The 16,016-nt window shown below is 43.2% G+C and overlaps 1 protein-coding gene across 1 annotated transcript in view; it reads left to right on the forward strand.

The window, feature by feature from the left end:
• The window catches only part of LOC308376303 (uncharacterized protein), a gene marked incomplete at both ends in the record, with an annotated part of 49,334 nt that overhangs the window by 20,248 nt on the left and 13,070 nt on the right, over nt 1-16,016 (forward strand). The window contains 20 exons of the mRNA XM_080852598.1: nt 540-586; nt 912-987; nt 1,736-1,819; nt 2,356-2,575; nt 2,916-3,143; nt 4,211-4,352; nt 4,558-4,727; nt 5,853-5,968; nt 6,158-6,321; nt 6,500-6,650; nt 8,785-8,853; nt 9,060-9,149; nt 9,923-10,063; nt 10,493-10,710; nt 10,974-11,059; nt 13,202-13,328; nt 13,769-13,865; nt 14,419-14,562; nt 15,055-15,132; nt 15,561-15,638. Coding sequence (XP_080708724.1) covers nt 540-586; nt 912-987; nt 1,736-1,819; nt 2,356-2,575; nt 2,916-3,143; nt 4,211-4,352; nt 4,558-4,727; nt 5,853-5,968; nt 6,158-6,321; nt 6,500-6,650; nt 8,785-8,853; nt 9,060-9,149; nt 9,923-10,063; nt 10,493-10,710; nt 10,974-11,059; nt 13,202-13,328; nt 13,769-13,865; nt 14,419-14,562; nt 15,055-15,132; nt 15,561-15,638 — 2,526 coding nt within the window. The remainder of the gene's footprint in view (nt 1-539; nt 587-911; nt 988-1,735; nt 1,820-2,355; nt 2,576-2,915; nt 3,144-4,210; nt 4,353-4,557; nt 4,728-5,852; nt 5,969-6,157; nt 6,322-6,499; nt 6,651-8,784; nt 8,854-9,059; nt 9,150-9,922; nt 10,064-10,492; nt 10,711-10,973; nt 11,060-13,201; nt 13,329-13,768; nt 13,866-14,418; nt 14,563-15,054; nt 15,133-15,560; nt 15,639-16,016) is intronic.

A 16,016-nucleotide genomic window follows, 5' to 3' on the forward strand; every position in this document is an offset into this window, starting at 1 on the left:
GTTAAATGAAAATATGCATACGATCATCTTCTGTATTCAGTGTGAATGGTTGATTATCAGTTTACCATGCCGTTCACATAGGCTGCCTTTTTTTGTTATGAAACTTAATAGTTATTTTTAGAGAATTCTCATTTTTTTTTGCCAGAAGCGTTTTGTTTGCTCTTTCTATATGTGTGCCGTTCTAATGTACACCACACTCAACATGTTAATTGTTTGAGCCAACGTAATATAGATATTTGACTATTTATTGATTGTACTATAATGGTGCATTGACTAAAGGGACACTATATTTTGAAGGATTAGAGCATGATGGTTAGAAGGAGTGTGCTTTTGCTGTCCGCCCTTTGTGTTTGTACTCTGCTGCTAAAAGTGCAATAGAAGAGCTATTGATATCTCACTTGTGAATCTCAACCAACTCGGCAGAAACTGGTGTTTTGCATTTCCCTCAAGCGCACCATGTTCAATCTTTCATCATTGATCACAAGATGTTACAGTAATTGTCACTAACAATTGCGACTGATTCTCTGTCATTCTCACAGAGCCAAGAAAATGGAGACCCAGGCAGACAGGCATTGGCGAAGCCTGGGTAAGTTATTTCTTTCTTTCTTTCTTTTCTAAATTACCCCATCCCTTTTCTCTGACCAGGTTATGTATGCACGTTACATTAACACATCAAGCAGATGCTTTAGGTTAGACATAAAAGAATAGTGAAGACATTGATTTTTTATATCATAACCCTCAAGTGCCTCCTGTGGCAACTACTTATACTAGCCGCTTAGTTAGGTCCTAAAGTCACCTGCAATGACAGTGTTCAGCCAAATGTTTGATTTTGTTACTGTCTGTTATATATATTTTTTTTATCATCGCCCCTGGTGTACATAATGCATTTATATTGCATGATGTCCCCACAGTGGAGGTGGTACATTTGGGATTGACAGCATGCCTGATCTTCGCAAGAGGAAGCACATTCCCCTCGTCAGTGAAGTGGTGGGTTGAATTTGCAGTGGATTTATGCTTTAGTGTTTTTAGCAGCATTATGCTGCAATATTTCTGAATTAACTTTTGTTTTTCTTTCTCTGTGACTGCTGCACCACTTCTTTCTTGAAGGCTATGGTAAGAACGTGTCAATGTTCCTCTCAAAGTTCTGTAGTTAGGATTCAACTAGACAGTAGAGTGACATCAAGGCATTTTCTTTTAATTCAAGAATATTTTATTCTCCTTTGAAGTATCTTTCCTAATCTTTTAACAAACAGCTTTATTTTACCACCCTTTTATCCCCTCCCCTCCCCGCTATCACAACATTAGGGAAGATATCAGGAAGAGAGGGTTTCATGAAAAAAACATAAAAAGGCACTTATAATAAAACCCATAGACAATCACACAAGTGTTCACAATCTGCTTATAGCTTATAAATTGATAGCTTCCATCGATGCTAGTCTGGTTATGAACATTAATGTGATAATGAGGTCAATCATGGGGTGAGATTCTGAGGGTCATCTGAGGGAAACCAAACTCTCAGAGATGAAAAGTAATCTAACCTCAGATGGGGTGGTGTGCGTAGTGGGGAAGTCCCCTACTTTATTCTTTTTTTAATTTTAACGTTACCAGGTAAAGAGCAAGGCATTTGCTGAACACTAACTTGCTAACCCTGCAAACATGGCATCAATGCCAAATGATTCTGTGGAGTCATGAAATGTGAAAAAATGAAACAATTCTTTTATCTGTTCTCCATCAGTCCCTGGTGCAGTCCAGGAAGGCAATCTCTCATGGAATCACTCGCGCCCTTGCTGCCCGCTCCTCCCTAAAGGACGAAGAACTGGTGAGAAAGAGAAGTGTACAGTCCCTAGACAACTTCACAGAGAAGTGTACAGTCGCTAGATAGCTTCACAGAGCAGATTCTCATAGCCATGCTCTGCTGTTACACTCATGTATTCATTTATTCAAACACTGTGTTTATGCGTATATATTCATACAGACTACGTCAACACCGTCACTTTTAATGTGAGCATTTTTTGTTTATTTTTGTCAAATCATAGGGATTTATATACAGTTTTTCCAGTGACACTGACATATGCAGTCTATCACAAGTGAATTTGTATTCACATTCTTCATCACATTTACAACCGAACACAGTCTGATGTAAACAGATTCACTGTTAGTCAGATATTATTTACTACCTTTCTTTGGATTGTTTCCAAAGGAAGACAAACAACCTCTAATAATAAAAAAATGAGTTATGTACCTTTCCACCTTTTTGTTCCCTTCTTGACACCTTTCCATCTGCTTTGGTAAAACCACCTACAGCACAGCAACTCCATTCCACATGTAACCCTCCTCTCTTGTGTGTGTTCACAGAAGAGTCACGTGTACAAGAAAACGCTGCAGGCTCTGATCTACCCCATCTCCTGCACCACCCCGCACAACTTTGAGGTGTGGACCGCCACCACGCCCACCTACTGCTACGAATGTGAGGGCCTGCTGTGGGGCATCGCACGCCAGGGCCTGCGCTGCGCCGAGTGCGGGGTCAAATGTCACGAGAAGTGCCAGGAACTGCTGAATGCCGACTGCCTGCAGCGTAAGTTCAGAGGTCGTTCATGGTGACGTTTTTAGAAAGTAGTTTTGAGCACTGTCAAGTTTTCCAGCATTGTTAACCCAAAGTTATATTGAGTTTGCATCTGATACATTTAACACATTTAAAGAGAAACTTGTATTACTGAGTAGTTATGTTGCTAAAAAGTGAAAGTAAAGGAAATAGCCGATTTACTCACATCAAAATACATTTTCTATGGCTCAGTCGTAAACAATAATGTTTTTTTACATTTTAGTAGAAATATCACAACAAGGTGAGTGTAGTGTGAGCGCAACTGTTAGAAGAAACACATTAAACTGATCCGATTGACACTGCCTCACTCCAGGGGCAGCAGAAAAGAGCTCCAAGACTGGCACTGAGGATCGCACGCAGCATATCATCACCGCCATGAAGGATCGCATGAAGATCCGCGAGCGCAACAAACCCGAGATCTTTGAGACCATCCGCACCATCTTCGGGATCACCAAGCTCCTCCACGCCCAGCAGATGAAGACCATCAAACAGGCAGTCCTGGATGGAACCTCCAAGTGGTCGGCCAAGATCACTATCACAGGTACCTCACCTGGTCCAGACCAGACCAGACCAGACCAGAACAGCCAGGGTTCATCATGCAGTCATCACACCCTCAAGAAAGCAATTAACTTTTACTATAACATGAATGACCAGTCAGTTGGTCATTCATGTTATAGTAACAGTTAATTGCTTTCTTTTGACCCCCAAAAAAGAGGTGCTGTGAAAATAACATATCAGCAACATTGTCAAATCCTTCTCTTTGATGGATAGCCCTAATTTTAAATCACTTTAACGGAAGGCTTGTATGTGTGTGTGTATTAACCTTTCCCTGCTATTTGCAGGGGTGTGTGTGCGTGTTTGTTTAATATGGTCATTAGATAGTATTGTGCGCTCGGGCAGCTGGAAATATGGAAAGTTCCATTTTGGAACTTCCCACTTCCGAGTTAAGAGTGTTGACATGAGGACAACAAACAGGCAACAGTATTGACAGTTAGGTAACGTAAAGTAGGCTAGCTTGCCAGAAGGCTAGCATTACGTTAGTTACGCAAAAAAACTAAATTGCGAACTATCATTTATCATCGCAATCACCTACGCTAAAGAGTACAACCTATATAAACAATAAAGTGGCTTATATGTTAATGGAGCATGTACATTTCACCACAAAAGATGCCATGTTGAGTGACTTCAAACCGACTTCTCCAAGCTCTCAAAAACCTCCCACTTTCCTAGTGGGATGTTCCAAGTTCAACAGGCGTTCAGGTGTGTTCTCCCACTCGAAGTCCGGAACTTTCTCCAATTCCCAGTTGCTCATGAACGCACCATTATTATTTGTGTGAGAAATACTTTCAGTCTCTGCCTCTGCTTTGTCTGTTTACTCCTCGTGTTTTTCACCCCCTCTCTTTGTGTGGGACACTGAGTCATGCAGCACCTGCTGGACCCCTCTGCTCTCTGCTCTCTCGCTCTCGCTGACTTTTTCTTTTATGTAACAAAAACAACGCATTTAAAAAACAAACAAAAAAAACTCTACCTCTACTGCATTTTACTTGCATTCCAGTGCAGCGTTATTAATTTGTTTATTTACCACCTGCTGTTTGTGTCTGTGTGCAGTGGTGAGTGCTCAGGGGCTGCAAGCAAAGGACAGGACGGGAACGAGTGACCCGTACGTCACCGTGCAGGTGGGGAAGACCAAGAAGAGGACGAAGACCATCTACGGGAACCTGAACCCTGTGTGGGAGGAAAAGTTCCACTTGTAAGTCGGTCCGTCAGTCCCCCCCTCAGCCGTTCGGTGTTACTAAAGTCCTCAGAATAAACTCTGCGGTCAATATTAAGTCTAACAATTTAACCATTACATTAACAGATTCGTTTATTGTGCCGACCAAAACATTGATTTATTTTCATTTCATTACTCATTGCATCATATGAATGTGTTATAAGATGTAATTCCTAATTCCCAGCGAGTGTCACAACTCCTCGGACCGGATTAAGGTGCGTGTGTGGGACGAGGATGATGACATCAAGTCTCGCGTGAAGCAGCGCCTGAAGAGGGAGTCGGACGACTTCCTCGGCCAGAGCATCATTGAGGTCCGCACTCTCAGCGGGGAAATGGACGTGTGGTACAACATGGGTAAGTGATGCTGCCTTTAAGTGTGTGTGTGTGTGTGGGTATGGGTGGGTGGGTGTGTTGCTATGGTGTATTAGCCTACACCCTGAAATGTGTGTGTCTCTGTGTGTGTGTGTGCCAGAATTGTATTTCCCATCTGTGCGTCTGTGCCCTATGTGTTCTCTGGCCTTTTAAATCAGTGTTTCAGAGAGTGTACAAACTTAAGATTAAGAAGTATGTGTACGTGTTTGTGCAAGCTTCCCAATGTCGATTTTTTTTTATTTGCCAATTAACTGTGCATATCGTCCTAGTAGTTTTAGCTCATTAAATCTGCTTGATTGCACAGTCTGTGCTAGTTGGAGAATGTGTGGGTGGGTGTGTTCGTACTGAAGAGCCCCTCATAGACCTCAGTGTTCAACTAATGTATTCAGCTCCACAACACCCAAGCCACCCAATCCAGACCGTCCAGACACAGTTTACACAGTACATGTATCTTCAAACTTCTTTCTTCACTGACATCCTAGGAGCACCACAACTCATGATGCCTAGCCTACTCGATTCGATGTTGGGGAGTAGCCCCAACAAATCAGCTACCGCCTCTTCGGTGCTGAAGGGCGGCAGATGTAACCATTTCTCATACCGCTCCCAATGTCGCTCACCCCAGACCATTAAATCTCTTTTTGTTTCACTTAAAGGCAGAGGATGGCAAGGGTCTCTCTGTGGACTCATAAACTATTAGAACACAAACAAACTATCAACCAGTTTCACATCAAAAAGGCCTTCTGCTATTCAATTTCCATCAGTGGAGAAAGAGTAAACAAAATCAAAATCTATTGGGTGTGCTGTTTGTTCCCCCAAGTATTTGGTTGTAATTATGTTTCTATTTCGCCCCCAGTAACTATTCATGCCTCCACCAAAACGATAATCTGTTACATTAGCAATTATTTCATGCTTTTGTGTGGACTGTCAATGCTTATTGACTCAAAGCAATGTCTGTTATATGGTGCACTAAATGATTAAACACACCATTGCATTGCAATAATAGTTTTCTGCGAATGTTCAGAATCAGAACTTTGGAGACAGAGATTGTTGTTTACTGTGATTTCATCACTAGTATCTTATTGACTGTTGTGTTATTTACTTTTGTAGAGAAGAGAACGGATAAGTCTGCTGTGTCCGGGGCCCTTCGCCTGCAGATCAGTGTGGAGATCAAGGGAGAGGAGAAAGTTGCTCCCTACCATGTGCAGTACACCTGCCTGCATGAGGTGAATACATGACACACACACACACACACACACACACACACACACACACACACACACACACACACACACACACACACACACACACACACACACACACACACACACACACACACACGCACACACCACTCACACAGACATACACACACTCACACTAAAAGAGACTTGTGTGTTTCTTTGCCTTTTCTACAGAATATTTTCCATTACTTGACTGAAACTGAAGGCCAAGGTGTGCCAAAGATTCCTGTGGCCAGGGGAGATGATGCCTGGAAAGTTTACTTTGATGAGATAGAGCAGGACATTGTGGATGAGTTTGCCATTCGCTACGGAATCGAGTCCATCTACCAGGCTATGACGTAAGTTCAGAGTCTGTGTGAGTAAGTTTGTGTGTTTGTGTGATTGGGTGAAGACATGTATGAGTGTGAATTTCCATTTGGAGAAATTATGCCTTTTAGCACCTTTGTTTCAGGTTGCTTTAGCCATGCTCAATGCATTTATGCTATAATAATGTGTTCTTCCCTCTCTTCTCCGCAGCCATTTTTCTTGCCTGTCCTCCAAATACATGTTGCCAGCGCTTCCAGCGATCATGAGCACACTGCTGGCTAACATCAACGCCTTCTTCGCCCACCCCACCTCAGCCAACAACGTGTCAGCATGTGACCGCTTTGCTGCATCCAATTTTGGGGTGAGTTTGTCAGGGCTACAGTTACAGTAAACAGTCTGGAGCTAGTTAGTGACTTATTTAAGGCTTTGTGGCTAATCCCATCAACTAATGTTTAGGTTAGTGGTTCTTCACCTGGGTTCGATCGAACCCCAGGGGTTCGTTGAGTCACTCTCAGGGGTTCGGCAATCAAAACACACACAGTAGGCTATAGCCTGGTTCACACTAGCAATGTCGGGCCGTTTTTGACGGCAGTTGAAAAATTGGCTGAACTGAACTTGATTCTGAACTTGTATCTGAAAGGCAACAGCAAAAGTCACATTGATTTGCAGTTGATATTCATTGAGTTATGTTTTTGTGTGAAATTCATGTTTTGTTGGTTTAGTTTTTTGAACACAGTGATTTTGTGTGCAACTGATGCATGGTTAATTTTGTGCACTAGTAAAATATATACCTATGTTTTAAAGAAATCATATTTCATTTGTTCAATTACGAACGGGTTCGGTGAATGCACTGATGAAGCTTGCAGGGTTAAGTACCTCCAATAAGGTTAAGAACCACTAGTTTAGGTTATGGCAACCAAGGGGTTGTAATCAGTAGTGTGCACTGCTGTACGATAGTGTACCCTAATACTGGTGTGACAGCAGGCAGGGACAGGCTGGGACAGTTGTTGTAAGGGATTCTCATTAGTTTTGAGATTTAGTAGTCTAGATGTTTGGTGGTTGTATATCTCAGAGTGCCTCAAATCTGTGTGATAATTCAGATCTTTCGGAATACATACTTTCTTTTTGTGTGTACCACATAATGGCATACACTACAGAAGATCTGAGGCTTATAGGACCACACTGCCTTGTCATGTCTGTAACGCGGAACTGGCCTTTGGCATGGCGCTAATTACAATCTGGTGGGGTTCAGCCATAGGGTAAAGGCTGGTTGCCTTACCAACTGCTCCCCATTTAGAGCAGCTAAGAAGGCAGCATTGATTAGTTCTTTCTCTCTATTCTTACCGTGAGAGCTATTGATCCAAGCTCCTGGCTCTAATATGAATCTGAAACATTACAGATTTAATGTGCCCTCAGGCTCCTGAGGCAGCTATTATTTCTGTACCAATTCTGTAACTCACATTTTTTCTCATCAACTTTTGGAGTGATTTAGAGTCTATTTGTTTCCTTGAAAAGAGAACTTGTCACTCAGGAACATTGTGTTTTTGAATGGTGCACCTGGGTGAGTGCACACAATGATAACAATAAGAACAAAAGGAAACCCTGAAATCCAGCCTCCCTTATCCCCAGCACAAGCCCACACACACACACACACGCACACACACACCCAGACGCATGCACACATACACACGCACGCCTGACGCACGCACGCACGTACTCACAGACACAACACACACACACAACCACACATGCACACACGCACGCATGCATGCGCACACACACACACACATAGACAAGCACCTACACATACACACACACACACACACACACACACACACACACACACACACACACACACACACACACACACACACACACACACACACACACACACACACTCAAACACGCAAACGTGGACGCATGCACATACCCTCACTACAGCTAAGGAAGTCAGAAATGTACACAGAGCTATCAAAAACACGGTGATTTACGAGGTGCTGTGACCAATGATCTCAGCAGTGGCTTTTATTGGGCAGGAAATGTATTCAGATTTATGTCGTCAGAATTACCATCTCCCACCGCACACAATCTACCCTTTGAAGGGGCTAAGTTAGACAACATACAAATCCACGAAAAACCTTTTTTGCAGCTCTCTTTGTAAGGTGTCAGGATTATCCACATTAGCTAAAGGGAAGGGATTATGTGGATGGGACTCACATAGGGATAGACACCTAGCCGTTTCACCTCGCTTGTTCTATCTTTTCATTCAGTTCTCTCTTCTCTTCTCTCCGTTCTCTCTTTTCTCGGTTCTCTCCTTGGCACAGTGCATGACTGTACACACTGAAAGAGCCATCTCGCCCCTTAATGCTCTCCTGATACTTGACTGTCTGGCCCACACAATAGGTTACACGCCGCTCCACTCTTCCCTCTGCCCACTCCACTGTCGCCCTGTTCTGGTGGTTTTCATAGTTGCCTTTCACTCTTTCCACCTGCAGAAAGATCGATTCGTGAAGCTCCTGGATCAGCTGCACAACTCCTTGCGCATTGACCTATCAACATACCGGGTAAGCTTACACGGCACGTGCACATTCGCACCAAGGAGAGTACGCCTCGCAGTCCACATAGTTGCAGTCTGTGGCTGTCTGAGGGATGTTATTTGAAGGCAATAGTCTGTTATACTGGATGACACTGCAACCTGTTTTTGTTTGTCTCAGTGTCTCGTCTCTCACTCTCTCATCCTCTCTGACCCTCGTCACCTCTCTGATTCCAGAATAACTTCTCAGCCAGTAGTAAGCCCCGTCTGCAGGATCTGAAGTCCACCGTGGACCTGCTCACCAGCATCACCTTCTTCCGAATGAAGGTATAGTTTTAACACCTCTACTCAGATCAGTCTAGTTTTAACACCTCTACTCAGATCGGTCTAGTTTAAACACCTGTACTATGAAGGTATAGTTTAAACACCTCTACTCAGATCGGTCTAGTTTAAACACCTCTAATCAGATCAGTCTAGTTTAAACCTCTGTACTATGAAGGTATAGTTTAAACACCTCTACTCAGATCGGTCTAGTTTAAACACCTCTAATCAGATCAGTCTAGTTTAAACACCTGTACTATGAAGGTATAGTTTAAACGCCTCTACTCAGATCAGTCTAGTTTAAACAACTCTACTCAGATCGGTCTAGTTTAAACACCTGTACTATGAAGGTATAGTTTTAACACCTCTACTCAGATCAGTCTAGTTTAAACACCTGTACTATGAAGGTATAGTTTAAACGCCTCTACTCAGATCAGTCTAGACCAGCATCACCTTCTTCCGAATTAAGGTATTGTTTAAACACCTCTACTCAGATCAGTCAAGATGCAAGGTCCCCTTTCACTAGAAAAGTTTTCTGCTCTGATCTGTATGTCGTCTGTTTCATGTACTTGAAAACTGTATTTTGGCTATGTTTTATTATGTCTGGTTATATTTTGTGTATGCACTTGTGTGTGTGTGTGTGTGTGTGTGGCTGTGTGTGTGTGTGTGTGTGAATGTGTGTGGTGTGTGTGTGTGTGTGAGTGTGTGTTTTTATACGTGTGTGTGTGTGTGTGTGTGTGTGTGTGTGTGTGTGTGTGTGTGTGTGTGTGGATTCTCAGGTCTTGGAGTTGCAGAACCCCCCTCGTGCTGCCCATGTGGTGCGTGACTGTGTGAAAGCTTGCCTCAACTCCACCTATGAGTACATCTTCAACAACTGCCAAGAGCTGTACAACCGTCAGTTCCAGCCTGCTGTGGAACCAGTGAGCCTACATGCAGATACTACATCACCCACAATCCAATGAGCTCAAACTCTTTTAAAGCCACCTGTATCATCTCTTATCCTTGGGGGCTAAGTCCTTGTTATTGCTATTCTGGAATGGCCCAAGAACTTCTATTGCAGACTCAGAATGTTCAAATTCTTGCAAATGTTCTGCCATGTATATTTAATTAGCGGCAGAACCAGTAGAAGTGATTTGTGGAGTTAATAACTAAAGATGCTGTCTTGTGCCTATTAAAAACTGAACAGGAAATGTCTGCACCGATGAAGTAATAAACATTTTTAGTAAATACAATATTTTAATCTCTCCACTTCAGTTAAAAACTGGACAGGAAATGTCTACACCGTGTGGAGAGTGATGAAATAATAAACATTTTTAGTAAATAAAATATTTTAATCTCTCCACTTCCAGGAGAAACCCAAAGAGGAGAAGAAGAAAGAGGAAAAGAACGAAGATGACTCCTCTGCCGATGAGGAGGAGGAGAAGGAAAAGGAGAAGGAGGAAGAGAAGGCCCCACCGGAGGAGCCCGGCCCCAGCATCCAGAACCTGGATTTCTGGCCTAAACTCATCACTCTCATCGTGTCCATCATCGAGGAGGACAAGACTGCTTACACCCCCGTCATCAACCAGTCAGTCAAATGCAGTCTGCAGATGTGGAGATATATTTTTACAGTCATGCACACAGATACAAACACACACACACACACACACACACACACACACACACACACACACACACACAGACAGATACACACACACACACACACACGCGTACATTACTGTTATACAGGTTTTAAGACTATGGCAATTGTGGCAGTATGTGTGCTCAGGTTGGTCTCCACCAAATCCGTGTTCTCCAGTTCATCCCTTAACATTCTTGTGTCCTCTACAGGTTCTCTCAAGAGATGGATGTAGGGAAGGTCAGTGCAGAGGTCATGTGGATGCTGTTTGCACAGGACATGAAGTATGCCTTAGAAGGTAGGACCTGCTCACACTTCTGTTGTCATATATGAATAGTTAGGATTATTATGTGCAGGAGATGGTATCTGAAGTGTGTGTGTGTGTGGGTGTGTGGGTGTGTGGGTGTGTGTGAGCATGTGAGCGTGGACATGTGTGTTAGTGTGTGTGTGTGTGTGTGTTTTTGTGTTCATCACTCATGCCTCATCTGCTTGTTTGATTGTTTGCCTCCTCCAGTTTTTGATAGAATTGACCATAATCGCTGGAAAAATGGTAAGAGTAGTATTAGCACACTCTGTAATCTGAAAATAGATAGATTACATAGATAACCTAGCTCTTATTGGTATTGGGTTTAGAATGGGCCATCAGTAGATGTAGCATTACGCGAGTAGGGGACATAGATTAGCCATAGATAGCCCTCTTGAATCCATTTCTAGATGTACTCCAGTGCTCTAGTGGACCCATTTTCCTTCAACCATAAAGGCTTCCATGAAATGTTAGATTTTTTTCCAAAAATATTAAAAAATATAGATATATAGATATTCAGCATTTAAGTGAACATGTATCACCTCAGGAGTAGTCACATACGGTACACTGAGCTACTGCATTGTGAGAAGCAAATACAAATGACATTCATTCAGGTGGACTGTCCTAGTTTTGTTTGGCTTAGGTGGCTTAGTTTATTTCCATTTTCACGTTTTGCTTCCATAACCTCCACACACGCCAATCTACCCCTCTGTCAGTCACCCTGAAAACACTGTGGTTTTTATTTCATTTTGTTTTTCTGTCATCTTCATCTTCATCTCCTTCCATTTGTGCTGTCTTCTGTGCTGCCTGTCCCAGCTCCTGTCACTATCCACATACGCAGACTAGACTTTTATGCTGGTAAGAGGCTGTGTTTGTATGTTAACAGCTGTTGGTCTTTCTGAGTGTGTGTGTGTGTGTGTGTGTGTGTGTGTGTGTGTGTGTGTGTGTGTGTGTGTGTGTGTGTTGTGTGTGTGTATGTGTGTTTGCAAGAGAGAGAGAGAGGGAGAAATAAAGAGAAAGAAGAGATCCAAAGAGACAGAAAGAGAATCAGCTCTCTTCTGTTTCATAAATAACAGGTTACTGGTTCTCTAATTAAAGGTTATTGCAACGAGTACTCGACAATTAACGCCACTGAAGGAGAGTCGCAGAATCATTTTTTTCGCAGCTGCTCGTGCTTCACTACACTGTGTGCTATTTTCTGCCATGGCATAGCAAAGATTAGATTACAATAGATTACGTTCAACTTTATTGTCATTGTGCAGAGTTTGTATAAACCACTGAAATGCAGTTAACATTTAACCTGAAGTGTAAAAGTACAGTATTATTTGCAGATAAGTGTAGGAAAAGCAAGTACTACTGCATAAGTTATGCTTAATCTTACATATCTTTAAGTGGACAGAGTTGGAGACTAGAGAAAGAAAATGTAAGGTTGTATGTACAGTGTGAACAGTTAATTTGGTTGCAAAGTATAAACTCTATATAAGCAGTTGGTTATACAGTATGTAGAGTGACGTGAATTGAACAGCGGTGGTTCAGACTGCAAAATAACTGACTGGCCTAATGGAGGCAGTCTTGCAAGCTTGTGCCTGAAAATGTCTGTAAAGCCCCTGGCCAGGTGCTCTGCACAGGCTCTAAGGGATTCTGGGCCAGCTGCCTTACGTGCATCCACCTTGCTCAGGTTGGAGCAAACATCTGAGGTGGAGAGTGTGAGAGGCTGCTCATGGGGTGTAAGATGTGCTTTGAGGATGACCTCCGTCAAAAGGAGCGTAGATTAACAGAGGCAGACGATGAAGGACTCTGTGATGTTGTAATAGATCAAATGGGCCCCGGTATATTTGAGACACTTAGCGTCTCCTGATTGTTCATTCTTGTGAGAGCTTTTCTAGGTGTTGCTTATTAGCAAGGTTTTCTCAATCAACAAGTGATTTCACACTTATGGGAAGGTGTTATATGTGTTCTACGTCTAAAACGAGACCTTCTCTTCTTATTTATTCCATTATGCACAGTACCAAAGACATGGATCCATAAAAGGATTTAAAAAAAAAAAAAAAAAGGCAACTGTATTTTTAGAGATGAAAATGATGTTTAGGAGAGGTTTTGCTACATCTTTAAATGGATGCTGTCCATCCCCCGCAGAGCATGAGAATCACAAACTCTGCAGAAGTGCGGACTACATGAATCTGCATTTCAAAGTCAAGTGGCTCTACAATGAGTATGTCAAGGACCTGCCGGCTTTCCAAGACTCAGTCCCAGAGTACCCAGCGTGAGTGACACCACGTCTTCAAGTCCCCCCACCACCCCTGCGTACACACACACACACACACACACACACACACAAACACACACACACATCTCCCCTGTCTTCAAACAGAGTATTATCTCACACACACTCTACTTTCATGCACCTTCCTCTGTCGAGCATCCCTCCCCCACTGCTCTGAGGCACACTCCTCACATCCTGTCTATGTTCCCCTGTTCGGCTTCACCTCTGTGGAGTTCACAAGATTCCCTGTCTTCTCTTTGCCTTGCAGCTAGTCTGTATGGCAAACTCTAACCACGCTTTATTGCATTCTTTACTCTCTCTCTCTCTCTCTCTCTCGCTCTCTCTCTCTCTCTCTCTCTCTCTCCCTCTCTCTCTCTCTCTTATATCTTCATCCCCCTCTCTGTATTTTTTTCCTTCCATTTCCCTCTTTCTCTGTCCAGGTGGTTTTTGCAGTTTGTTCTGCAGTGGCTGGCTGAGAATGAGGACGTGTCCATGGACTTCATGCATGGCGCGCTGGAGAGAGATAAGAGGGAGGGGGTACGTTTGCACTCACCTGTGCTCTTTCCTCCGGCCTCTGGAGTCTTCGTTCAGTGCTTAGTCCTATAATATAAAGAGAAGAGGCCTACGAGCCCCCAATTCAACTGAGTGTAGCCTGCAGTAATATACAGGATAACTGAACTGCTCAGTCAAAGACCTGTATGATTAAATAGGTGAAAAAGAGAGTGATGCTGAGTGGTGATGGGTGATTGAAAAGAAGAGTTGGTTTGCTAAATGGATAAAGGAACAGATTTAAACAGTCTGATTTTGAGAATGATGATTCCTGCTCAGTTGGTGATAGACAATATTGAAGGGCTAGTGTGATCTGTATGATAATATCTTCAAAATAAATAAATTAGGCTTGGATAAGGGGGATATGATCACATACCAACCATATCTGCCAGCGCCGTCAGGCACCACTGAGGTACTCAAATATATCTGACTGAAGTCTAAAAAAATGTGGATGCCACTCACAAGTGAACCGGCCATTTTATATCCATACTCTTTGACCCTTTGGCCCTTTGACAGTTGCCTTTTCTTTCCGCCCTCACAGTTCCAGGCGACTTCTGAGCACGCTCTGTTCTCCAGCTCCGTGGTGGACATCTTCACACAGCTCAACCAGAGCTTTGAGATCATTAAGAAACTGGACTGCCCAGATCCCGTCGTCATGGGACACTACAACCGCCGCTTTGCTAAGGTAACAAAGGACGGTACAATCCTTCAACACTTCAATACATCAAAATGTTAAGTCTACGAGGACATGCTAGAGGCAGCATATACTCAAGTGGGCACTCTCAATAGAAAGTCAAAGTAAAACGTGTTTTTAATAAAACATAAGACAAATTTGTGCTTGTCCCTGGACCCTCTGCTTTTCAAGTTTGCGGGGGTCGAGCCTCCTGCAGCCACGTTTGCTTCAAAGAGAGGGAGAAGTCTGTGAAGTTCTTTTTTTGCTTTTTTGTGAGAGAGATACCAGTGAAAGCAGCCCCTCTCCAGCTTTTATGTATCTCATGCTTCATGTTGCCAGGCAGAAGTGGCGCAACAAAGCGGGGACTGGTGACGCATCACATTCGCAGTGTGCTCTCTACATAGGGAGGAGCTTCCACATAGCAGTGTGTTCTACTCTTTCAGTGATACAATTACACCACTTGCAATGACAGCATGTTGTGGTTTTTTTTTTCTACTCTACCAGACGATCACTAAAGTGCTTCTGCAGTACTGTGCCATCCTGTCCAAGAGCTTCCCCTCCTACTGTGAGAAGGAGAAGATTGTAAGTGTGCCTGGCTCCCTCTCAACCCACTCCACATGCCATGACTAAGTGTAAAGCAATAAACCTCAATGCCCAAGGACACATAGCTGAGCTCTGCATAACTGCTCTCCATACCAGAGCTCAGTACCCAGTGCCTCTTGTTACTCCAAGTCTCCTTTTCTTTTTCCACTCTGTTTTATTTGATCTAGTGTATTAGTTCTGTGGAAACTTTGTTATTAGTTCAAAAGTTGTACCTACTTCATTATGTGTGTTTATTGTAATTTATGTCTTTTGAGATTTATGTGGATTGCTGCTGCAACATTAAATAAATAAATACATTAATTTAATTAATAACGCAGTCTACATTCAAATGAATCTCAGAGTGCTACAATCTATCTATCTGTCTTTCTGTCTTTCTTTCTGTCTTTCTTTCTGTCTTTCTCCCTTAGCCGTGTGTCCTCATGAACAACGTCCAACAGATGCGTGTCCTCCTGGAGAAGATGTTCGAGTTCATGGGTGCCAAGCAGGTGAGTGTCACACAAGGACACCGGAGCTGCTGCTTTTCGAGTGGCTGAGGGGCTGGAGGCGCCGGGGTCGGCCTCGTGAGATGTGCGGCAATGGCGGGAACTCAGATTGATCAGCTCTCCTGTCTGTACTCTTCCTTGAAGAGAGTTAGTTGCATCTTGAGGCCATTGGCTTGGCCTTGGGGGGACTGAGGCTGCGGTTTCTGCTTAGTGTTCTGTTCTCATCAAAACATAATGCTGAAGAAACCGTACAAATCAAATTGAAAGGGATGAATGAAAAGAGGAGGCAAAAGTGGTGGATTTGTGGGTGGAAAAAAATGCATCTCTGAGTGTGTGTGTCTGTGCGTGTGTGTGTCTGTGTCTTTTCAGTGATGGACAGCC

This window comes from Sprattus sprattus (assembly GCF_963457725.1).
Source record: "Sprattus sprattus genome assembly, chromosome: 15".
NCBI classification, from domain to species: Eukaryota; Metazoa; Chordata; class Actinopteri; order Clupeiformes; family Clupeidae; genus Sprattus; species Sprattus sprattus.